The sequence below is a fragment of the Saccoglossus kowalevskii genome, chromosome 21 (genome assembly GCF_978046115.1).
Source record: "Saccoglossus kowalevskii chromosome 21, keSacKowa6.1, whole genome shotgun sequence".
NCBI classification, from domain to species: domain Eukaryota; kingdom Metazoa; phylum Hemichordata; class Enteropneusta; family Harrimaniidae; genus Saccoglossus; species Saccoglossus kowalevskii.
This window is the reverse complement of record NC_140661.1, coordinates 23,580,213-23,604,808: the sequence shown is the minus strand read 5'-3', so window position 1 is coordinate 23,604,808 and position 24,596 is coordinate 23,580,213. Positions and strand designations below refer to the sequence as shown.

Below are 24,596 nucleotides of genomic sequence, written 5' to 3'. Positions count from 1 at the left end.
TGGAATATTAATCACGTTTAAATAATTTTTAGCAAATATTTAACATTTTTGTGACATCAATACACAGATGAGATCAGGATTTCGTCTTTACTTTCTTTCAGAGATGATGAAAATATTGAAGAAATGGAGGATGATGCTGAAATTAATATGACAGAGATAGAAGAGAAAATCAGGATATCAATGCAAAGACCGTGGAAATTTAACAGCACTTTACTTACAAATGAAAGGTATGTTATGTTATTATCTTATCTCACATTATGGACGGTTCTCATTAATTTAGGATGGAGGTCTATTAAAGATGGTATGTACTGTAGAATACTTTATTTTCGCTTGGAATTTATTTTCGCTATTTTCGCTGAAGGGATGATTCCGTGAAAATAAAATCTAGCAAATATACATTTTTTCCTATATTTTACATTAATCTCATCAAAAATCAGTGAAAATAAATTTCAAGCAAAACGCCCAAAAAGCCTTTTCAGCGAAAATTAATTCCAGCGAAAATAAAGTATTCCACAGTACTATGACATTGCATTATATGATTATCATCAATGTAGTCCACCTGTACATTTATTTATGGATTATTTTTGTTTGTTGCCATGGCATTGACAGGTGATATGCAGTGATTTTTTTAAACAAGGGAACAGGGGCGCAGTACCCACATGCCAAGGCCATGCGCCCCCTTACAATGGGGAGCAGATCCTCTGGCAACCAAAAATTCTGATTGACTGACCAGGGTTCACATGTGACCACAGTCTTCAACTGTGACCTGTCTGATAGTGATTTTGGCTTCAAGGAAGCCATAGAATGCTCCATTTCAACTCAGAATTATCAAAAAATTTGCCAGCACCTTATCACAAATTATGTCAACAAATAAACTCTGCCGTGAATGGTTACTCTTTGATGGCTGTCATTATCTGCGTTCCTGCAATTTGATTGGTACCGACAACAAATCATCGAGGGAAGTGCAAAACTACTTTCTGTCAGGCGTTTGGGGTTTTGAGCACAGCAAAAGGCACAACTCACGTAACCTCGTCAGGCTAGTAGTCCATCACCATGGTTACTAAACTGATTATTAAAAGTGCCCAAAAATGTCAAAACCTCACAGACAATCTAGATAATATTATCTCGTCATATTGGTAAAAATGACAAGTTATAAACCATAAAAAGAATTGTTTAATAATTGTTGACTATTTCTCTCTTCTAAAAGATTCATAGTGACAAATAAAATTTACTTAATTAACCAGGCAGGGTCTGAATATATATATATATATATCGTAAACAGTACTGATGAAAAAGTATTAAAGCAGCTGTTGTCTGAATACTTGCCTGTCATTTCCACAATTGTATGTATAAGCTAACTTAACTATGAAGTGTATATATATAGTACTGTTGTTGGATTCAGATTACTGTAGGGAGAGAGAGAGACTTAAATCTCTATTAGCAGGTGTAAGTTACTGATATGACATTGAGACCGTCTCGTGATTAGAATTATAAAGTTATACAGCTCTGAAACACCTTGAATTTTAATACCTTATTTACTAGAGTACATTGCCCAACAGACACACGCCCTTACAAGCACATAACCAGAAATTACATTTAGGCCAGACTTTTTTTTATTCAGAGGGCGGGGAAAAATATAATTAATTCTTTTTTCCCATTAGATTTTTGTGATTCTCAAAGAATTGTAAGTGAGATCATTGATCGGAGAGAAGAAATGAAATAAAATTTTAAAAGTAAAAAGATTACATTTGTCTGATTGTTAATATCTATCTTTTATTTTTCTCTTGCTTTCTCTCATCCTTTTTTCACATTGCTGCTAATGACATGTAGTAATATACACCGTCTAGACATGTTATATTATCTGGAACCCATTACTTCTTATTGACCTAATGTATCCTTCCATTCAACTCTCAGCAAGGCATGACTGAATCTTTATCTTGTTTCTTTGTTAACTCTTTCATCGCTATTATTTTTTCACCATAATTTCATTGCAACAATTTGCAAATTTTAAATCTATTTTTCTACAATTTCTTTTTTAACTTTGGACGAATTGAACATAATTTTCTATTGGCTATTAAAGTTTTTGGTTTGTTATGTGACAGGTAAAAAATGTACCATCCTCGGACTGAATAGATATTCATAGTTCCCACCCATCCCAAGTTTTCATGGTTTCTACTCGTTCAATGTTTTGATAATTCCCACCCATTCTATGTTTGTTTTTCTGTTCACATGCTTAGCCAATTCTTTATTCCAAACTTGGTTTGAATACCTAGAACATATCCATAGCTGTAGGATAAATTTCATTCAATTTGGGATGATATTATTGGCTACCAATTTCATCACTTTTGAAGAATAATGTTATCAATTTTCACAGGAGACAAATGCAGAGGTATTTTGATCCACATGGTGTGATAAGCCTCACCAAAAAAGACGTCAATATCGGGTCTACCATTCATTTCCACTATTCCCATGCCCGCTATATATTTGCTGTGCCCCGGACCATGTATAACATCCTGCCTGAACAGAAACACTTCCAGAGTCAACAGTTTGACACCTGCGCTGTTGTCGGCAACGGTGGGATTATGTTGCATAGCAACTGTGGTGATGAGATTGACAAGCACGACTTTATTATAAGATGTAACTTTCCAGAAGTTAGTGGTTTTGAGAAAGATGTCGGCCAGCGAACTGACTTACTGACCTTTAACCCAAGCATTCTGGACAAGAAGTATGAACGTTTATTTACGGTCACAACGAGAATGAAGTTTCAGTCAGATTTACAGCGATTTGGACGCGTCATTTTATGGGTGCCAGCATTTGCTCATCATCATTCAATTCCAACATTCAGAATATTGTTGGACTACTTAGATGAGGTGCGGGAACTTAATAAAAATTTACAAGTTGCTATTCCCGGTGAATTCCTAGATGGCATGTTCAGGTGAGATTACTCTTGTACAGTGAATAAAATGCCCTTTGAGCACAAAGTTCTTTGTCACAATTCATAAAATAAACCCACATCACGTTCGAACAAGGTCTGAAATTGGGGACTTATGGACCTGTATCTCAGACTGCCCTGGACCAATTCTCTTCAAATTTTACACCTAGGTAGTACCTAATATCTAGAACATGTCCACATGCATTGATTTTTTTATCTGATCAGGGATGGCCGATTGCCAGCCATTTTCGATGTGTAAGAGATTTATCACCACTCTACAGATCTAATATCTACTATCACATTAACCACACCGACTTCTATTGATACATTTAAATAGGTCATTGCTTACTTTTGCAATTGCATGAAATTGTTCTTTTCATGGCAGGCCTGGTAGGCTTAGCTCATCAAAAGATCTCTTTGAAAAAATATCCAACAGGGACTGTGTCATTTTTTACTCTTTGTGCGAAGCACACAATGGGAGTCTTTGTAGTTAGTGAGTGTGTGTGTGTGTGTCCGTCTGTTCCACTGATATCTCAAGAACCATACATCGATTTTTGATGAAACTTGGTGCATAGATGCTCTGGGCCAATTAGGTTTTGGTAGAAATCATGCATATTAATTACCTAATTTGCATGATATTTAGCTAATTTTTAAATGTTCCATGACTGTTCCACTGATATCTGAAGAACCACCCTTTGGATTTTGATGAAACTTGGTACAAAGATGCTCTGAACTAATGTGCAGATTTGATTAGTTTTGGGTAAAAATCCATGCATAATAATTACCTAATTTGCATAATGATTAGTCAATTTTCAGCTTTTCTGATATCTCAAGTACTAATCTTCACATTTCAATAAAACTTGGTACATAGCTGCCATAAGACACTGCACAGACCTGATAGTTTTTAGGGTAGTATCATTACATATTAATTGCCTAATTTGCATAATTAATTAATTTTCATCTTTTGCTATTTCAAGTAGTAATCATTACATTTCAATGAAACTTGGTACATCGATACTCAAGAACTATGCATAGATCGATTGTTTTGGAGTGAATACATGTATTTGTGCATATTAATCACCTAATTTGCAAAATTAATGAATTTTCAGCTTTTCCACTGATATCCCAAGTACTAATTATCACATTTCAATGAATCGAGGACTATGCAAAGACCCAATTAGTTTTCTGTAAATATTTATGCATATTAATCGCCTAATTTGTATAATTATCCAATTTTCAACTTTCACACTGATATCTCAAGTACTAATCATCACATTTCAATGAGATTTGATACATAGATGCTCTAGGACAATAAACAGACCTGATTAGTTTGGGGTTGAAATTTGTTCTTATTAATTCCCTAATTAGCATAATAATTCATAATTTTTTTGGTTCTAATCACATTTCAATGAAACTTGGTACATAGACGAACTGTTACAGTAGACAGACCTTACTAGTTTTATAATCAAATCTGGCCATATTATAATTACCTGATTTACATAATTAGTTTTCCAAAATATTGGGAAATGCGAATTCCAAATATGGAATCATTACATGTGTAAGCGTTCTCTATAAAAAAAAAACATGGCCGGAATTTTTGGATTTCAGCATTCCCATCCTTGGAAGAAAAAAGATGTTTAATAATAAGACAGTACGCCGTGCATCGACCTCCGCTGCACGTCGGTCGATACTCCATCTGTACTGTCTTTGTGCATACTTTGAGGTATCCTCGTAATAACCTCAGTCATACATATACATATCAGAAGAAATAATGTTCGTATCGTCACCTGGCATTGGTTCTTCAGCCAAAATTTTGATGAAACCTTTTTAAAATATTTTCTATAATTTTATTGTCAGTTTTCAACAAATTTACATTATTTCATCCCTATAATAAGACTAATGTCTTGTAGAATGTAGAAAAAATATGTGGGTGTATTTTGTGAAAATTGATTTGGTATTCAAAGAATAAGTTTATATGAACCAAAATGAAAAAAAATTGTCATCCAGACTGTTATTAATCCTCTGTATTATTTTATCTCTCTAGGTATTGGGAAACCAAGGGGATAACAGAAAGGCGCTTGTCTACTGGATTGGTTATGTATTCTATTGCGACGGGAATCTGCCGAGAAGTACACTTGTACGGTTTTTATCCTTTCAAAACGTACCACGGAACACAACTTTCATACCACTATGATGAAAATTTCCGAGAAAAAGACTATGTGGAGAACAAGAAATATCACAAAATGCCGACAGAATTTGCATATTTCCAACAAATGCATGCACTTGGTGGCTTAAAGTTAACGATCGGGGAGTGCAATAACGACAATTGAATTCGCAAACTTTGTAACACACGTAGCTGTCAAGCACCTCAATTGAAGTTTGTAAAAACAAATGATTTTCACATTTGAACACAGAGGGCACTGTTAGGTTCTACAAACGCTCTGTATGGCTGATCATTTAGAGAGCGGAACAGAACCAACAGTTTTGAAAAATTCTTTTGAAAAATTTTGCATCAGATGCAATATTCTGTAATTTGTTTCGTGTTCCAATTCAAAATGGTCGACTTGTTACAGTGTCATTTACCATTATTGATGGTCACCATTTTTTTTGCACTTTGATTCAAAAAAGATGGTTTTGGTGCGTGTCCGTCCGTGCAAGGAAAATCTCAAAATCTTGGTACATAGATAGTTTTGGGGCTATGCCTGTGCATATTAAGTAGCTAATTTGAATATTATCTCATTTCAGTCTGTGTAGGCAAAATCCCAAAAACTTCATAGCGAATTAAAATCAAATTTGCCATTATTGGTGCTGAACATTGGTTAGCGGATGATCTTAACCTTCAATACCATTGCTCCTTCACCAACTGTCAACAATTGTCATTTCTTAGATTTTTTTTTTTATAAAAAAACACTGATTGCATATATTCTGCATTTACATGGGAATTTAACTTTGTGATGTCGAAGAATATCCTAGTTTACATACATTTATGCTTATCAAGTAATTTCGGGATTTGATCACTTTTGACCGAATGGAAACCAATTCTCAAAATTTCAGTTATTTTTCTAGTATACAGTGCCCTCAGTTGACGAATTCTGTAAAATGTGCATTTCAGCAAGGATAAAAAAAAATCAAAGAAAGCTTAGAAAGAACTCCCATGTGCTGAGAGTATTGGAGACACATTAAATATAATTCGAAATTACTTTAATAGCTGAAAACTAATTATGCAAATCAGAAAATTAATATGAACAGATTTGAGTGTAAAACTAATGAGGTCTGCGCAATGGAACAGAAAATCTATGTTTCCAAGTTTAATTGAAATTGTGATTAGAACCAAAAAATTATGAATTATTATGCTTATTAGGGAATTAATATGAACAGATTTTTACCCCAAACTAATTAGGTTTGTACATTGTCCTAGAGCATCTTTGTACTAAGTTTCATTGAAATGCAATAATTAGTACTTTAGCTTAAAATTGGTTAATTATGCAAATTAGGTAATTAATATGTACAGATTTTAACCCACAATTATCCAGGTCTGTCTATTGTCCTACAGCATCCATGTACATTCATTGATATGTGATGTTTAGTACCTGAGATATCAGTGTGAAAGTTGGTTAATTATGCAAATTAGGTGATTAATATGCACAAATATTTACCGGAAACTAATTGGGTCTGCATAATTCTAGATTCATTGAAATGTGATGATTAGTACTTTAGATATCAAAAGCTGAAAATTAATTAATTATGCAAATTAGGTAATTAATATGTACTGATATTACCATAAAAACTATCAGGTCTGTGCAGTGTCATATGATATCTATGTACCAAGTTTCATTGAAATGTGATGATTAGTACTTGAGATATCAGTGGAAAATCCGAAAATTGACTAATCATTATGCAAATTGGGTAATTAGTATCCACGGATTATTATCAAAAACTAATCAAAACCTAGCATTAGTTCAGAGCAAGTATGTACAAAGTTTCATCAAAATCCAATGAGTGGTTGTTTAGATATCAGTGGAACAATCATGGAACAGCTAAAAATCAGCTAATTATCATGCAAATTAGGTAATTAATATGCACAGATTTTTACCAAAAACTAATCAAATTTGCGCATATGTTCAGAGCATCTATGTACCAAGTTTCATCAAAATCCAATGAGTGGTTGTTTAGATATCAGTGGAACAATCATGGAACAACTAAAATTCAGCTAATTATCATGCAAATTAGGTAATTAATATGCACGGATTTTTACCAAAAACTAATCAAATTTGCGCATATGTTCAGAGCATCTATGTACCAAGTTTCATCAAAATCCAATGAGTGGTTGTTTAGATATCAGTGGAACAATCATGAAACAACTAAAATTCAGCTAATTATCATGCAAATTAGGTAATTAATATGCACGGATTTTTACCAAAAACTAATCAAATTTGCACATATGTTCAGAGCATCTATGTACCAAGTTTCATCAAAATCCAATGAGTGGTTGTTTAGACATCAGTGGAACAATCATGGAACAGCTAAAAATCATGCAAATTAGGTAATTAACGAGCATGGATTTTTACCAAAACCTAATCAAATCTGCGCATTAGCCCAGAGCATCTATGCACCAAGTTTCATCAAAAACCGATGTATGGTTCTTGAGATAGTGTGTATGTGTGTTCCACTGCTAACTGCAGACTCCCATTATGTGCTTCGCACATGGGAGTCAAAAAGGCTTACCCTATTTTTAAAGAATTGACCGGGAACTTTTTTTTGCGAGGCCTTAAGTAATACTTGTTGTTCATATTACTACACAACTTGTGTTCTATTTGAATAAATAAATTTATCACCATCTGTGTTCAGTCTATGAAAGTTTACCACAAAATGATGTTAGCAAATTTCAAGATCAAGTATCATCTTAATACCTCAAATATTTACATTGTCTGCAAATTTTCAAGAAAAAAAAATCTGCTCTTTTGGGACGTACAGATATACTGTAAAACATTTTTATATAACTACATGCCATTTTAGCGAATTTGACTCAATGCATGAATTAACTGAATCTTAATTTAGCTAAAGTGTCAACAATCTCATTGTGAGAATATACTTTATTTTGAATCAGCTACATCTTGAATTAGTGAAATTACAGATTAGCGAAATTAGCTGAAATAACATGCTAGCTAAAAAGACACGTTTTACAGTATATTCCTTGGGGTTTCTGATCAGAATGTTTACCTAATTAGATTAATGACCTTATTACCACAGGTGGTTATTTTCTCAATGAGAACAAGTTGACAATGGGAATGAAAGAATTAAATGTTGTAATGTAAAATTTAATTCTAACATTAAGTTTTAGTAAAAAATAAATTAAGTTTTGATGTGAATAAATTCTTTCTTTAGAGTATGCTCGGCTCTCTTCTAAATTGAAAGTAGTGAAGGTCATTCATTTAACATTGCATATGATTCAATTATGTCTGCATTCTGAATACAGTGCCGTTATTTAGAGATATGACACAAACATCTTTGCTGAATTTTCCAGGGAGAATCCTGGCAAAATAATGACATACAAGGGCACAGCAGAGGGAGGCCATTTTGAATAAATGAGTCAGGCTGGAAAGACAACACACAACACAGACTGTATAAAACAAGGTTCTTTATTGATGACAGAAACGAAATACACTTCTAAAAGTAATCATCACTTTCAGACACAATTCTCAACACATCTCAATAAGCCTGGTTTTTATGTACTCATCTCAATTTTAAGTACATTCATACAAGTACAGATTATTCCTTTGGCCATCAGAGGCGCTTCAAGAGTGAATATTTGCACAGTGCAGCAGAGACTACAATGTATATAAAATCTAAATTGATCAGTTTATATCCCAGAATCCTCTACACACTAAGATGGCAGTCACATTGAAGCACAAGGAGAAATACTTTATTTTAGCTTGAATTAGCTGGTGCAAATTATTTTTCTTCATTTAGTTTTTATTTACTGTTGTTTTTTCTTTTCCGATACAATCTTTTAATGGGTAACCATTACAACCTTTGAAAGGACGATATAAGATGAATACATTATAGTTGTTGACCTTGAGTGAAGCACCATGATAAGGAGGCAACCTCAAATCGGAGTAATAGTTAAATGCTTATACACCCTTCAGAGGTTTCAAACCTTGCAATAAGTTTGCCGACACCGACACTAATGTGTTGAGATGAGTTCGTACACAACTACTGTACATCACAAGAAATGTAAACATATTTTTTTTTTTTGTACAACGCTGTACAAAGCTTAATTAAAATTTTCTTCCAAAACCATCTTGGAAGTAGCATGTATATATATATATTGGCTTTTTTTGAAAGTATCAAAAACTCTTTTTCTTCCATAAATTGAAGAAAGCAAACACCATTTTGCTTGTGGATAATAGGGGACAGGCGTACATTTCCTTAAAAAATAGGTATGCAAATAAAAACTATATTATAAAAATTAGAGACGTACACTATAAAACTGACTGCAGAATTTCTTTTAGCATTTGTACGTATAAGTGCACTTAAAAAAAGCTTACCAATAAACTGTTTAGTAACCATATCTTTTTTGTGGGCTTTTTTTAAGTACTTTTTCAATTATTAAAATAAAATCATACTTTTATAAAGCACTTGCATTTAATAACTTAGTGTTTCATCAAGATTGAGGGGAGGGGGTACTCTATGACATGACTAAAAGACTTTTGATAATTTGTACATGATTCTGTTCTGATCATATACTAAATTTTCAGCCAATGGCATGCTTTGTTTTAAATCCTCACCTAAAATTAATCAATATGCAAATTTGACACCTGGAGTTGCATAATTCAAATTTAACCACCAATCAGAGTTGAGCATTCCATAGTCACATTCATATGAAAGGTTCTAAGTGTAAAAAATAAGTAAAGGGGCAATATAAATTGGATGCTACTGCCAGTGATGAGGTCTTGTGTGTATATTATTAATATTTACAAAAAGAAACATGTGGATCAAGAGCATTCATTGAGAAGTACTGACAATAATCATAAATCTTATTAGCGATATATCTATTGATCCTCAAGACTCCTTGGATAAGTGTATGCCTGTAAATTATTAGTCAGGTCAACAGGTACAAATTAGCATAATTTATCATGGCTGAAATAAAAATGGCATCTTCCATTTCCAGACATGAAATACATAAAAACCCATCTTTAAAAATGAAGGGTAGAAAACCAATTTTCCCTGTACAGGGGGGCTTATTATTTGACATAGATGTCACAAATAAAAAAATAATCTGGAACCATTTTGTCTCAGATTTTGAAAAACAAGCTCTCAGATTTAAAATGATCTGAGCGCTCACATATTATCAAAAAAATTGTTCTTAAAATCTATAAATATTCAAATTTTGAAGGAGGTCAAAGGTGAACTTGCTGCCACGCACATAGAATTTACACATTTGGTGAGACGAAGAAAAAAAGCATTTCTTCATCCCCGTCTACATTTTGTCTACATAATAATACTAAGTATATGTCTATACAAGAAATGTTCTTTTTTTGATAAATTTGTCGAGTAGTTTCAGCATTCTAACTCAGTTGACGTTATAGCATTAAGATCTTTCATTAGTCCTTCAAGGTTTGCCATCTCGGCATTCAAATCTTCTGTACTGAAAGATTTACCCTGCAAATAGAAATCAATACTTAGTGAGATTCGGTAGCATGATGAAAATAATTTATCTTTATCATGCTGGGGCATTGCTGAATATTTGAGTTTTGAGTCTTGCTTTTACAGTGATTAAACGTACCAGCAGCACATATTTGTCGTTAAATAACAATGAGGCACTTCTGTGATGTCAAAATTATGTACATGGGTGAAAGCAACACATTCCTCATTTACAAAAACAAGCAGCCTCTCAGCTGTGATAACTCCGCTGTTAGCATTGCACATTTCAATTGAAGATATCATCACAAAATGAACAAATCCGAGAGAGGTCCATCTGTAGTACTTTTATGCATAACATCAAATAAAACAGACTTGAGGTTTTTAACCAGAAGTCAAAAATATCACTTTTTACCAAAAATGCCAAAAAATATTTCTTAAAATTAGAGAATTGAAGATATCATCACGAAAAGAATAAATCTGAGAGAAGTCCACCTAGAGTACCTATATGTATAATATCAAAGCAATCAACTGAGTGCATAATCTATATGAAGTCATGTACCACTCAAATACTTACATCCGCACTCAAATCTGAAGGGTCAGTTCCCCGGATTGCAACATCAGGAGCTCTAGGCATATTAACTGCTACTGGCTGCATTCTACTTTTAAGAATACCAGGTGAAATAAGTGGTGGCTTTTTATATGGAGTATTAGACATCGAAACTGGACTTTGTTTATCTGGAATGATATTGACATATATTTAGTAAACATAATTAATTCACATCCCACACCATAGAACCACCTTTTGCAATCCATCCAAGATGGCTGCCATTTGCTATAAGATTCTGAAACCAACATATTCTATAGACAATGAATGTATAACCTGAATTAATTCACATCCCACACTATAGGAACTATCTTTCCCATCCATCCAAGATGGCTGCCATTTGCTATATATAAGACTTGGTAACCAACAAACTCTCTATATACCTGGTAATGCATGTATAACCTGAATTAATTCACATCCCACGCCATAGGAACTATTTTTCCAATCCATCCAAGATGGCTACCATTTGCTAGAGACAAAAGATCCAGAAAGTCGGTAAATGGAAGGAAGCAGAGTATGCCGCAAAGGAAACCACTTACTGTTGTGTTTTGGTGGTGGTGCACCTGGGTACTGTGGGGGTGGAGGACCAGGAACACTGAAACTCTTGAGTGGATGCCCACTGGGTCGCGTTGTTGACAATGATGGTGGCAATGTCTTTGTTCCATCATCCGATGAAATTGTAGTATTGTCGCTATGGTAACCAGCTAAAGAGGCAGAAATAAGTCTAATGAATATATTATGCATTTACTTAAGAATGCTTGAAATACGGCAATCTGGCCAAGACCTGTCCTCAAACCTGTATTAACAATTGCTACTTAATGCTATATGATTAGCTTAACCATTGATGCTCAACATCCAAGTGCAGGTGATTAACGGCCCAAACCAGTGACAACCACTACCAACCAGTGGCAACTAGACACAACCAACCACTCCAATCAACTTAAAATGCAAATAAAACAGTCAAAGGGGTAGAAAACCATTCCCATTACATAGGTTAGGATCATACAAAAATTATATACAAAATAATATTTCGAACTAAAAATATTAAAGCATGACCATTTCAAGTTTGTCTTTACTTAAATAAAAATTTAAGATTTTCAGAATGGCTGCCCTACAATAAACCCAGGATAAATTTACAATTTTAAAATGGCAGCAAAGAAAAAGACAATCAAAAAAAAATGGTCAAGCTTTTATTGAATGCAAACAAAACAAATTACCTGAACTTGCCATAAACCCTGCCCTCTCGAGGGACTGAGACCGAGTCATAGGGTAATTAAACTGGGTCTTCACACGGAATTCTAGGTGGGAACAAAACAAAAACAAAAAAACAAAATAAAAATAAAAATCTCATGCCATGCATCATGCAAACTTAACTTAAAATTACAACAGGTGTACTACACTAACGCTAAGGAGGAGTTTTTAAAACTAAGGGAATAAATTAAGCATAAGGTTGTTTGCAAACTAATCATTACCGCACAGCTAAGCAGCATCATGCAGGCATGCATTAATCTAGAGCGCGAGTGGACATGTTGTGTTTGCTAGTTTCATGTTTGGTTGTTTTGTTTTTTCGTTTTACCTGTACTAGGGTGTTCTAGTGTTGGATTTCGGTTGACACTGGTAGTAACTGGAGTGTTGAACTGGGTCCTGGGGTAAGTAGGTCTCAGTGGTGGACTAACGCTGCCATTTGGCAGAGCTTTGGCTGTAGCTATGGCTGGTGAGACAACAGATAACACAAGCAGAACCTTCAATACCCATTTGCTTTTTAATAAAGACAGTTAAGGCAGCATGCTACCATATAGTAAAAGACTCGTAGGTTATACACAAACTGGGCCAAAAAAAATAACTAATGTAAATTTCATCCATAAAGCTTACTCTTACTTAACAGTTGTCTTTGCACATTAATGAATTTCAGAGTAGCATGGTACCTTAACTGTATGCAGGACAGTGCATATCAGACAGACAAAAACAACGGTTAGAGGAGACAGACAGGAGATGGACAGACAGATGGACAGACAGACAGACATAGTGACAGTATATACATTATACGCACAGTGCACCTCTAACAGACTGTAGCTAAATATGGTGCATTTCAGCATAAAGTAGACAGATACCACACTGCATGTAGGAATAATAGCGATGTATATGAAACAAAGTCATTTATATTTACGACATAGTCCATCCCAAAAAGACAACGAAGACTCCACAATCAAGTTTTAATATTCTTAATATATGGCTATTTAAATAATATTGTCATAATCTCATTTCTAACATCGTGGCTAGACCAAGACAGTGTTGGTGCTTCAATGATGCTCAATTTTATCAGGGGAATGTTTCAACAAGCATATTACTTTTAATTTAACTATATTGTACTGTATTTGCTGTACGTTCAATAGCAATGCATATCAATCAAAAATTGCATTTTTTCTATACTAGATCATTAATTATTTTGATAATCCTTGTAATTATGTAAGCATATGTGCTGCTACTCATAATAAACATGATACCATGCATTGTCAGTCCTCCATGGCTTAGCTAATTCAGTAAAAAGATATGTCCTGATGAAATTGGTGGCACTCTACATGTACCGGTACAAATCAAATTGTAGTGCTCTCTTAAGGTGAAACAGATCATATCTCTGGTTGTGTGCATATCTAAGTGTGAATTCTACAATCCGTTGATATACTTAGAAAGCAAACAGAGAGAAATAAAGCTTTCAAGACAACAACAGAGGAAACATTCAGCCAGCAAAGCCAATAACTACAACAAAAGGCAACTATCAACCAAATATGTCAGCTAATGTGTGGGGCACCATTTGGGGAGGGGGGGGGGGCACAATTATATTTTCTAACACATTATTTGCTAAAAAAAAAGTAAATGAAAAGTGTGTCTGAATTCAAAATAATAACCCATATAATAAATTTTAATTTTTTTGGAAATGTGCTCCCAATAGAAAAAGTATTTTCAGCGAAAGAAAAAAAAAATTCACATATTTTAACATGCAGATTTTATATCTTTATTACCCAGAGCTCGCTGATTACTGATTTGGATGTTCCCAATAACTCAAATTCATCCTACAGAAATCTTGGCCACCAGAGTGCTTTTTTTTTTTATTGTGCACATAACAGCCACAGGATTGACAGTTTTTTCGCCTCATCTGATAGGACGTCATCCACCAAACATGATATGCTGCTGGTCACTGACGAAAGAACTATTTTATTTTATTTTATGGGAGGTGACAAAATTTAATGATGGCAGGTTTATCATATTCACCAACCATGGTAAATATGATATATCGAAACCTTGTATTTTTGGCCTTAAAATGGCTGCCAATCGGCCATCTTGAATCGGATCATGATACAAATTATGATGTATGTGTAATGTTTGAACTTGATCGGTCCAGGCATGTGAAAAATATGGGTCCAGAACTGCATTCTGTCAGCCATTTTGAACCCAATCCGAAAAATAAAATCATGTGCATCAAGGTGCCATTGTGTTCAATATATTTGTCAACTTTAAACAAAATCCATCCACACAATTGAGATGCAGTTCCAGAATGGTGATAATGATCGATTTTCATGAATTTTTCACCTTAAAATGGCTGTCATTTGGTCATCTTGAATTGGATCATGAAACAAATGCATGTGCACATGTCTGGTATAATGTCTAATGCATTATTGTGTTTATGTTTAAACTTGATCAGTGCGGGTATCTGCAAGATACAGGTGGATACAGACAGACGTACAGACAAGTGGATGCACAGAGGTCAATCCCCTACGCCTGAACGAGGAATAAAAATATCTAATAAGCTACCCAAACATTTACTGCAGCAGTAATATTACAAGGAACTTAGAAAGTATGAAAGGCCTACTTCTCAGAGAAATCAGACACACACAAGTCACATTGTTTATTTCAATGTCACAGCTGTCTAATAGTTGCACCAGTCAAATTTTAATTGTTAAAACACCCTGGTCAGTTTATAAACGTCAAAACAAGATAGAATCATTTATCAATATTTCTACTTTAAGGGTCTCTTGATCAGAATGAGGGCAGTGCAAATTATTGACAGCAAGTTAGAGGTGCTTAACTTACAAAATGGTTTGAGCTATTTCACTTACTTTCCCTTGGTTGTTGTGAATCTACTGGTATCATAATGGGCTTTCTTTTCTTTTCTAATGTTTTGTCTTGTGCAGTCAGATCAAGTTCATCATCACCTGTGGCAACAAACGAGATAAAATTGTTAGTGATCTCAGAAAATAAATTGTCAATACCAAGTTCTTTTACACTGTCATTCAACTCTTCATTATTATATCTGGAGCAAAGACAACAAAAATCTTGTATGGAGGCGTTTGAATGTGTTTCGACAATGTCAGAACAACAATTTTACGAATGCATTAGAATGCGTTATGGATGCATTTGAAGGATTTATGGACACATGTAAATCTTAATCACATTTGAACTTTTTCAAACACAGATATAAAATATCGTCACTGATCATGCAGACACGAATGTTGTTAAATCTCACAATGACGATACTTGTATAGTTATCATGAAAAACCGCAGTTGGGGATAACACCAACCACTAATATACGGCCGTTATGATTGTGTACTGCTTTTGTGCATACTTAATGTCTGCGTACTGAAATCTCCTTTGGAAGTTCATTCATCTGAAATTGTTTCTCGCAATACCAAACTTACCAGTGAAAGAATTTCTTTTTGTTATTGTATCTGACATAGGCGGGTCATCTAGTGGTTTCATATCGTCCTGGTGACGAGGAATCTGAGTCATTGGTTCCATCATTGGAGTCTTTTCCATTTGTTTTAACTCCATCTGGTCATGGTGGATCCAGAGATCCGGTGGTTTTACATCCTTGGCACCAGCTTTCTTAGCGCCACCCTTTGGAGGTGCTTTATATGCACCTTGCCTGGAAAGATGGAAAACACAAGGATATTATTACTGGATACCACAGATCAAAAAAAATAAGTACCATTATGCAACACCATCATAGAACTACCTAATATTACTACCCGCAATGAAATAAACCAGCCGACGTGAAAACATTAGGGATTTGATGTGTACTCACTTCCTCTTTTTTGCCATATTTTCATCAGCTCGACGTCTGCACACAATTATAGTTACGGTGACTATGGCAACAAAGGTCACACCAACCACGCATGCAATGATGATATAGAGAATACTCCTGGGTAAGCCTTCTTCGTCATTGCTGGAGGCTGAGCTGGTGGGGCCTTCTAAAAGGAATTATTAAAGATTACAATATCCAGCTTGATATAATTGACAGCAATTATTATTTATGTATCCCTAGGAAGATCACATTACATAGCGCAACATTCAGCAAACACGGTAACCTACACATTTTTTTCCCAGAATTTTTCACTATTTTATGTCAGGAAAGACAAATTTTGCAAATAATACCGTGTCACCATATCGTTGAATTCAGTGACATTTTTGACAAAATGTTTTCATTAACCGATTTACGGTATTTGTTCATGTGAACTGTCGGCCAGTCTGCACCCTCCCAATGGCATACAGGTGGGCAGAAATGTGCCATGTAGTCATAAGATATTAAAGACGTGCAGGAAACCTTTTTAATTTCAGTATTTCAAACATTGTTGCCTAGACATGTGGTGGTGTCTATAGAACACTTATTTAGGGTTTGTATGTGTATCGTAAAGAAGAAAATAATAGCGGTGTCTGTTGCTACAGTTATAAAATTGAATGTCTGTGTTCTGGGTAACCTAGCAACTCATTATTTTCACAGTAGATCATGATCCAGGTCTAATCCGTGCATGATAGTTGTCAGACATAGACCTTACTAAATTTTACTGCAATGTGGGCTAGTTTTGACTTAATCGAACCGTGATCAAACCAAACACAGTTCGCCCAGTCATGCAATGTGAACTACCAGTAACTACCCCACAATGCACTGAAATTTAGAATTGCGATAAGGTCTATGAACATGCTTAGCAATAAAGTAAAATGATACCACACTGTCGGTCTGTAAACGGCTAAATAACTGACACACCATACAAGTCATGTCACAATGACAGAGAAAAGTAACAATACAGTTGCAGCAAAGAAAGCAGATGCTCTGAGATATGATTGACATTTAGAAACACAACCCAAAGAGACAACTGTTCTCAAAACTAAGACTAGCCAATATACGTAGTGCTTATGAACCAAGGCCAACTTCTTAACTGGATAATTTTTATAATTATAACATAGGTCTTCAATGACTGAAATTTCACTTCTTGGCATCCCACCATAGCATCGTGAATGAGGCTTTATAGCGCCCTCATACTAACATTTTGAGAAATCTTCTTGTGTGTAATTGCGTATGTAAACAGGAGGAATGTAATTCCTTAAGCAATTTTAATTCAGACTGGATAAGAAATTCTCCCAGGGCTACTTGTTTCTTTTCAAGATACATGATAACATTGCAAGTTATAAAGTCAAACTATTTTTTCCCCCAGATAAAAGCCCTGTAATAAGTTGACTACACTGTCAAATAGGGAATAAATTCAAGATGGGCTGACAATCGCGAATAGTGACTAAATTCAGAATTAGCGAAGAAAATGACAATCTGTATATAATAAATTAATAAAAGGACAGTGATGGTATAGCTGACACTCACCCCGTCCATTTAGTTTATCACTGTCTTGATGGCTTACAACAGATCCATCATCTAAATACACCAAATACAGAATACAGTTCAGAAATATGCATATTTATCAATATTTATAGTTAATATAGTTGCTATAACATTATTACCTCACCACACTGAATCTGGTTTAATTTCATAATCTTATTGTCGGCCATGATGTATTTGTGTTGAAAACAGATGACCTTTCACCTATCCACAATACAAATTAAATGCCAAATACGGCAGATTTGATAGCCACCACGTGAAATTACGTCTAAAAAAAAATCTAGTGTAGTGAGGTTCAAATCTATCTAGTGTGTTTTTTTTAGATGCAGGGTGGTTTGCAATGCAATAAGTTAGCACACATGCTAGACATTCATTTTGCAATAGACTACTAGCAACAAAAGCAATAGGAGAGGGGTGACTAAACTACTGGTTTATTACAGATAAATAGAATGTACTTCAAGTTAAGTTTATAGTAATCTAATCTACTACACATTTATAAAAAAAAAAATGACAGCCAAAATAGATGAGTATGTTTGTGTTACCTCACCCACATGACTAGTGTTATTTTAAACTGTAGAGGGCAGTAGACACTGCATGGCCAGCGCCCTCTGTAGTTGAGAACAGTGCCCTCAATAGTTGAAGATAAACATTTCAAACACAAAAAGTTATTCAGATTTTGAAATGGACTGACAGTACAAATTGTGGACAAACAAAAAAGAGTGAGAGAAAGACTGCAGGCCAGTAATTATTAAAAGATTTAGAAAGTTTTTGATCAATGTTGGGAGATTAGGTCAACACAAACAAAGGCATTGTACAGAATTAGATTAGAGTTTTTTTAAGAAAATGTCACATGAGAGTAGTTTAACTGCGCTCTAAATTTATTTGAACACGTCACTCTCACTATGTGAATTGTAAATAACAGAATAAGTCAGCAGCAGCCAGTGCACCAACTAAGCGACAAATAACACATTTTAATACAAGGACACAAACACACATGAGCGAATTGCAAGGCATTGTGGGAAGAGTATATATAGGAATTTCAGTGATTTGTGAATGAAGGCCAAAACTACAGAAATGTGTAACAATCTATAAAGTCTCTTGGTTGTTTTTATTTTCTGTGTCTGTGTAATCATCTTTCACTACATCTAGCCCAAATTATTAAGCAAATTTCTTTACTGTAAAGTGGTTGCTGATGCTACAAAATTTGTGAGACACACAGAGATGATATACACAGATAGCTTTAAATTATGGGGGGGGGGGCACATCGTGTTCAATATGGGTTCCATACGATGTTTACAATGTGTGTAAAATCTGAACACGCACTGCACAATGACAACCACTGCTTCTTAAATGCAATTACGACCACTTGAGTGTAATTTCATGAATCCATACAACAGCATATTGCCGTACTCTACCGCATTAGCGCCCAGGGTCCTCAACTCAGAAAATCAGGATTTTTTAGGGGTGGGCGCTTACACGAGCACCCCCCTTGGAAAAGAGTGCAAATGACAATTTTAATGGTCAAATATACACAGAATTTATTACAATATTAATTAGGTACCACCAACATTTTTGAGATTAAAAATACGTGGAGGGTGGGCGGTCGAGTATGGTATTATAAAAGTTGCATAGCACAGGCTCATGAATATCACACTTTGTAGCAACAAGCTTTCTAATTGAAATAATCAAAATGCTCCTAGTGTGTTACTAATGTCAGATGTCCTATGACTTGGTCTTACCTTTGGGTGTTCTGTAATGCAAAACCTCAGAAGAAGGACCCACACCTTGACTATTACGTGCTTGAATCTTAAAATAATATGATGTGTCTACGGTGAGGTCTCTTATTATTGTTGTGAGTCTATCACCAATCAGTGGTTCAATGACCCAGTCATGATCAACTTTCTGGTTGTCCGTTGTATAATAGATGATATAACCTACAGCAAAAGAACAATTTTGTAAATCATACTGATTTACTTAAAACACTAAAATTAAATGTCATTCATTTCATACTCATATCTAATATATTCCATAAATTCAGAATGCAGAAAATAAACAAGCAGTCTATCGGCTGAGATAGCTCCGCTGTTAGCAAAGCACATTTCAATTAAAGAACAGAAGATATCATTAGAAAATGAATATGTATAGTATCAAGCAATGGGACTTGCTGTTTTCAACAAGAATTCAAAAATATCACTTTTTACCAAAAATGACAAAAATATTCACCAAAATTAGAGAATTAAAGATCTCATTACAAAATGAACAAATCTGAGAGAGATCCACATGTAGTACCTATATATGTAATATCAAAGCAATTGCACTTGCGGTTTTTAACACAAAGTCGAAAATATCACTTTTTTACCGAAATTATTCACCAAAATTAGAGAATTAAAGATATCATTACAAAATGAACAAATCTGAGAGAGATACACATGTAGTACCTATATATGTAATATCAAAGCAATTGTACTTGCGGTTTTTAACAAGAAGCCGAAAATATCACTTTTTTACCGAAATTATTTACCAAAATTAGAGAATTGAAGATATCAACATGAAATGAACAAATCTGAGAGAGGTTTACCCAAGGTACATATACACCAAGTATCAAAGCATTCAGGCTTGTAGTTTTTAAGAAGAAGTTGAAAAAGTAAAACATTGACACGGACGACGACGGACAATCATTCATATGATAGGCTCTGCTCGACAAAGTCGACAGCGGAGCTAAAAATATTGTAGAGGGATGTCAGACAAGATAGATATTCACAATGATGCACTACACAAACTTGAATTCTCTCCCATGATGCATTGTACATATTCTCAATCGATGCAAAACTTCTCCTTTTAAAGAAGACATTTTATACATTCACAGCTTACCAGTGATAAGTCCATTGGGTGATTTTGGTGGTTGCCAATTCAAATTCAAGGCCGTCGGATCACCTTCCACAGGCACAGCTGTCAATGTCTTCGGTGGAGCACCGGGTGCTACAAAAAGAACAATATTATGCCCTGTATCGCAATTTTTCACAAAAAAACATTCTGATGCAACATTATTTTATGACTTTAATACAAGTTCTTTGTTTATTTTTAAGATTTGGAAAAATGGACTAACATTTTTTAGAAACTTATACAGGTGACTTCACAGGGTTAGTTTTTATTATGTTTAATTTACTATCCAAGTAATCGGTGTGGATTATTTTATTGTATCATGTTATGTTGAAAATAGCATTGGGACAAAACGGACTATATAAATCACATTTTGCAAACCATGGAAGAACGGGGATATTTTTATTCTAGAGTGGACCATGCATGTAACATAGGTCTCATCACTGAATACCAGTTCTATTCATATATAGTTTCCATATACATGCCCCCCCCCCCCACTAGTATGATCAAAAGATGAAATTTTTATACACCTCTGAGGTGATGATACACTTGACTGACTAAAGTTGTCTTAACACTATTTTCAAAACAACGAGTTTCAAAAACCTGTAGTTTCTGTCTGCTAATTATTTTTGTTTGGGAAGAAATCAATTCACGAAAATAATTAGGTGTTGTATTCGTTCTTTCTTGTTAAACATAGAAGGATACACTAATTTACAGGGGTGAAAGACACAAGTAATACTTACGAGCTTCAGATGTTTTATTGGAGACCGCCAATGACCAATGACTTGACCTTCGACCTTTTGTGACTTTCACTGCAAATTCGTACACAGTACTGGACTTTAAATCGTCGATAGTGTATTCAAATGATGTAGAATTTACCATCTTGGGTCTGCAATAATAATTTTTTTTGTATTTTTTATTATTATTGGGAATGCACAATCTTTAGTGGTTTTTTGGATATTCAATGTCCAATAAAAATCACATAGGAATATGCATGGTGTTTACTTCCTTCATCTCCAAGAAAAAGTTTTCAAACAGAAAGAGTTTTATTTATCATAATTTAGCAGATTTGAAAACCAAAATGGCCACTAATCAGTCATATTGGATCAAATAGTAAACTAGAAGCCTGTCGGCTGAGATAGCTCTGCTGTTAGCAATGCACATTTCAATTAATATATGTATAATATCAAAGCAATTTGACTTGTGGTTTTTAACAAGAGGTCGAAAATATCACTATTTACCAAATATAAGAAAACAGTCACCAAAATTAGAGAAATAAAGATATCATCATAAAAATGAACAAGTGTCACAGCATTCAGGCTTGTAGTTTTCAAGAAGAAGTCGAAAAAGGAAAAAGTAAAAAGTTGACACAGACGCCGCCGGACAATCACTCATATAATAAAATTGATATGCATATGCAAGTCATCATAATCTTTGTGTTAAGTTTGAATGTGACAGGACAAAGCTTGTCTAAGAAATAAACAGAACCCAAATTCTGATAGTCTCTGATTTCAGACTTAAACATGAACTACCCAAATTACAATTAAAATTTCATTTATATTATTAGTCTGCTGACTAAAAGTATTAGGTGGAAAACATCTAGACCAAGAGGTTTGAGTTATCATGTGGCAATCCTTTACAACAACCAGCATTTTAGTATTATACCTAATTATTATACATCTGTCACCGTGATTACAGCGTGCCGTAATTTTGCGGTATTTTACGGGGTATTTTCATCCTACCATATCGAGAAATGCAAATTCCAAATATGGAATGATTACGTGCGTAAGCGCTCTCTAATAATAAAAACAAACATAGCTGCCACCACCACCACCAGTCTCCACGCAAAGAAGTTCGCTGATTTTGTTCAAAACTTTTTGGATTTCGACTTTCCCATGATGTAACCTTGGAAGGAAAAGATGTACAATAATAAGGTTATTACGAGAATACCTTGAAGTATGCACTCTGACAGTACACCATCACATCGACCTGCGTGTCGGTCGATACATCTGCTGTACTATCTTCATGCATACTTTAAGGTATCCTTGTAAATAACCTCATAATATACCTACTTTGAACCAGCTGGATAATTAGTTTTATACATTATAGTATAATATCTATTGTCTGTTATCCGTTGCTTATTCAGTGTTGAATCAGCCCATACCACTTTCACTGCCGTCGCTGACAACACAATTGCCTTGACACCAACCGGAGGATACATGGGTGTCTGGGGTTCAGGAGCTGATGAGTGGTAAAAGTACATGAATCACTAAGGATTAGGAACAAGCGTGAAGAGCATGACTCACTTAAGGTTATATGCGGTGGACAGATGGACATAAATTGAATATTATTTAAATTCTTGGAGATGATCATATAATCCCCTCAAAACCAAAAAAACCCTAATATACACAACTATTCGATTCACTCATCTGCAGGCACCTATAGTTAACAATTGCTGCTGCAAAAAAAGAAAAAAAATAGCACCTTTCCTGTTGAGAATCTAAATCAAATAAATAAAGGGTTCTTTTAACAGAATATACAAAAGTTCCCCAAAACAGAAAGTTTTGGCAAGACAATTTATACCGCACAATAAAAATAACATATCAGGTTATTGCACGACATTATAAGATAGCATATTGCTAACATCTAGATCTCATGATTAGCAACTAACAAGAAATGGACGATATTTTAAGTGAAATTTCACGGATAACCTTAAACTGTACATACAACACATGCCAAAATTGAACTTGGTTAATAGCCTAAACTGTTTAATAGTAAGTCTGAGAGTGATTAGGTAAAAACTGTTGCATTAATGTAACCACAAGAAAAAAGACAGAGACAACAATGACTACGATGACAGATATTTTCCCCTTTTAACTTTTCCTTTATTGGATGATTGAGCTCTGTTAAAAAAAAATTATCGAGAGAAGCCACACAAAAATCTATTACCCAGTACTAAGTTTTTCTTCCATCTCGGTACCAAAACTTTCTAGCAGTCAACCACCAATTGGATTCAAAACTTTCTAGCAGTCAACCACCAATTGGATTCAAAACTTTCTGGCAGACAACCACCAATTGGATTCAAAACTTTCTAGCAGTCAACCACCAATTGGATTCAAAACTTTCTAGCAGTCAACCACCAATTGTATTCAAAACTTTCTAGCAGTCAACCACCAATTGGATTCAAAACTTTGTAGCAGTCAACCACCAATTGGATTCAAAACTTTCTGGCAGACAACCACCAATTGGATTCAAAACTTTCTAGCAGTCAACCACCAATTGGATTCAAAACTTTCTAGCAGTCAACCACCAATTGTATTCAAAACTTTCTAGCAGTCAACCACCAATTGGATTCAAAATTTTCTAGCAGTCAACCACCAATTGGATTCAAAACTTTTTAGCAGTCAACCACCAATTGTATTCAAAACTTTCTAGCAGTCAACCACCAATTGGATTCAAAACTTTGTAGCAGTCAACCACCAATTGGATTCAAAACTTTCTAGCAGTCAACCACCAATTGGATTCAAAACTTTCTAGCAGTCAACCACCAATTGGATTCAAAACTTTCTAGCAGTCAACCACCAATTGTATTCAAAACTTTCTAGCAGTCAACCACCAATTGGATTCAAAATTTTCTAGCAGTCAACCACCAATTGGATTCAAAACTTTCTAGCAGTCAACCACCAATTGGATTCAAAACTTTCTAGCAGTCAACCACTAATTGGATTCAAAACTTTCTAGCAGTCGACCACTAATTGGATTCAAAACTTTCTAGCAGTCGACCACCTATTGGATTCAAAACTTTCTAGCAGTCAACCAAAACTTGATATATACTGTAAACTGTTATTAATTTTCACATTTCAAAAATTTT

General features: G+C 34.6%; 2 protein-coding genes across 10 annotated transcripts in view; one reads left to right on the top strand and one right to left on the bottom strand.

The window, feature by feature from the left end:
- The first annotated feature begins 2,497 nt into the window (after positions 1-2,497).
- Positions 2,498-5,324, top strand: LOC100377859 (alpha-N-acetylneuraminate alpha-2,8-sialyltransferase ST8SIA3-like). Its single transcript, XM_006812284.3, has 2 exons — positions 2,498-2,935; positions 4,977-5,324. The coding sequence occupies exons 1-2, from the start codon at positions 2,502-2,504 to the stop codon at positions 5,260-5,262; spliced, it is 720 nt and encodes a 239-aa protein (XP_006812347.2). The 5' UTR covers positions 2,498-2,501; the 3' UTR covers positions 5,263-5,324.
- Positions 5,325-8,550: 3,226 nt separating this feature from the next.
- Positions 8,551-24,596, bottom strand: part of NEO1 (neogenin homolog 1) — a 102,063-nt gene continuing 86,017 nt past the window's right edge. For 3 of the 9 annotated variants that reach the window (XM_085494766.1, XM_085494768.1, XM_085494770.1), the window contains 13 exons: positions 22,798-22,966; positions 21,469-21,614; positions 20,717-20,824; positions 19,585-19,779; positions 17,831-17,881; positions 16,262-16,427; positions 15,876-16,102; positions 15,296-15,391; positions 12,757-12,891; positions 12,398-12,478; positions 11,720-11,884; positions 11,151-11,311; positions 8,551-10,594 (listed from right to left, as the gene is read on the bottom strand). In XM_085494766.1, the coding sequence (XP_085350892.1) occupies positions 10,493-10,594; positions 11,151-11,311; positions 11,720-11,884; positions 12,398-12,478; positions 12,757-12,891; positions 15,296-15,391; positions 15,876-16,102; positions 16,262-16,427; positions 17,831-17,881; positions 19,585-19,779; positions 20,717-20,824; positions 21,469-21,614; positions 22,798-22,966 (1,802 nt within the window). In that variant the 3' untranslated portion in view covers positions 8,551-10,492. 9 annotated transcript variants of the gene reach the window in all.

What these genes read in the sequence shown, in the direction of transcription:
- LOC100377859 (XM_006812284.3), top strand. Translation starts at nt 2,502, where the DNA reads ATGTATAACATCCTGCCTGAACAGAAACACTTCCAGAGTCAACAGTTT. An exon ending in TTCCTAGATGGCATGTTCAG is followed by an intron (nt 2,936 to 4,976) that starts GTGAGATTACTC and finishes TTATCTCTCTAG; the next exon opens with GTATTGGGAAACCAAGGGGA.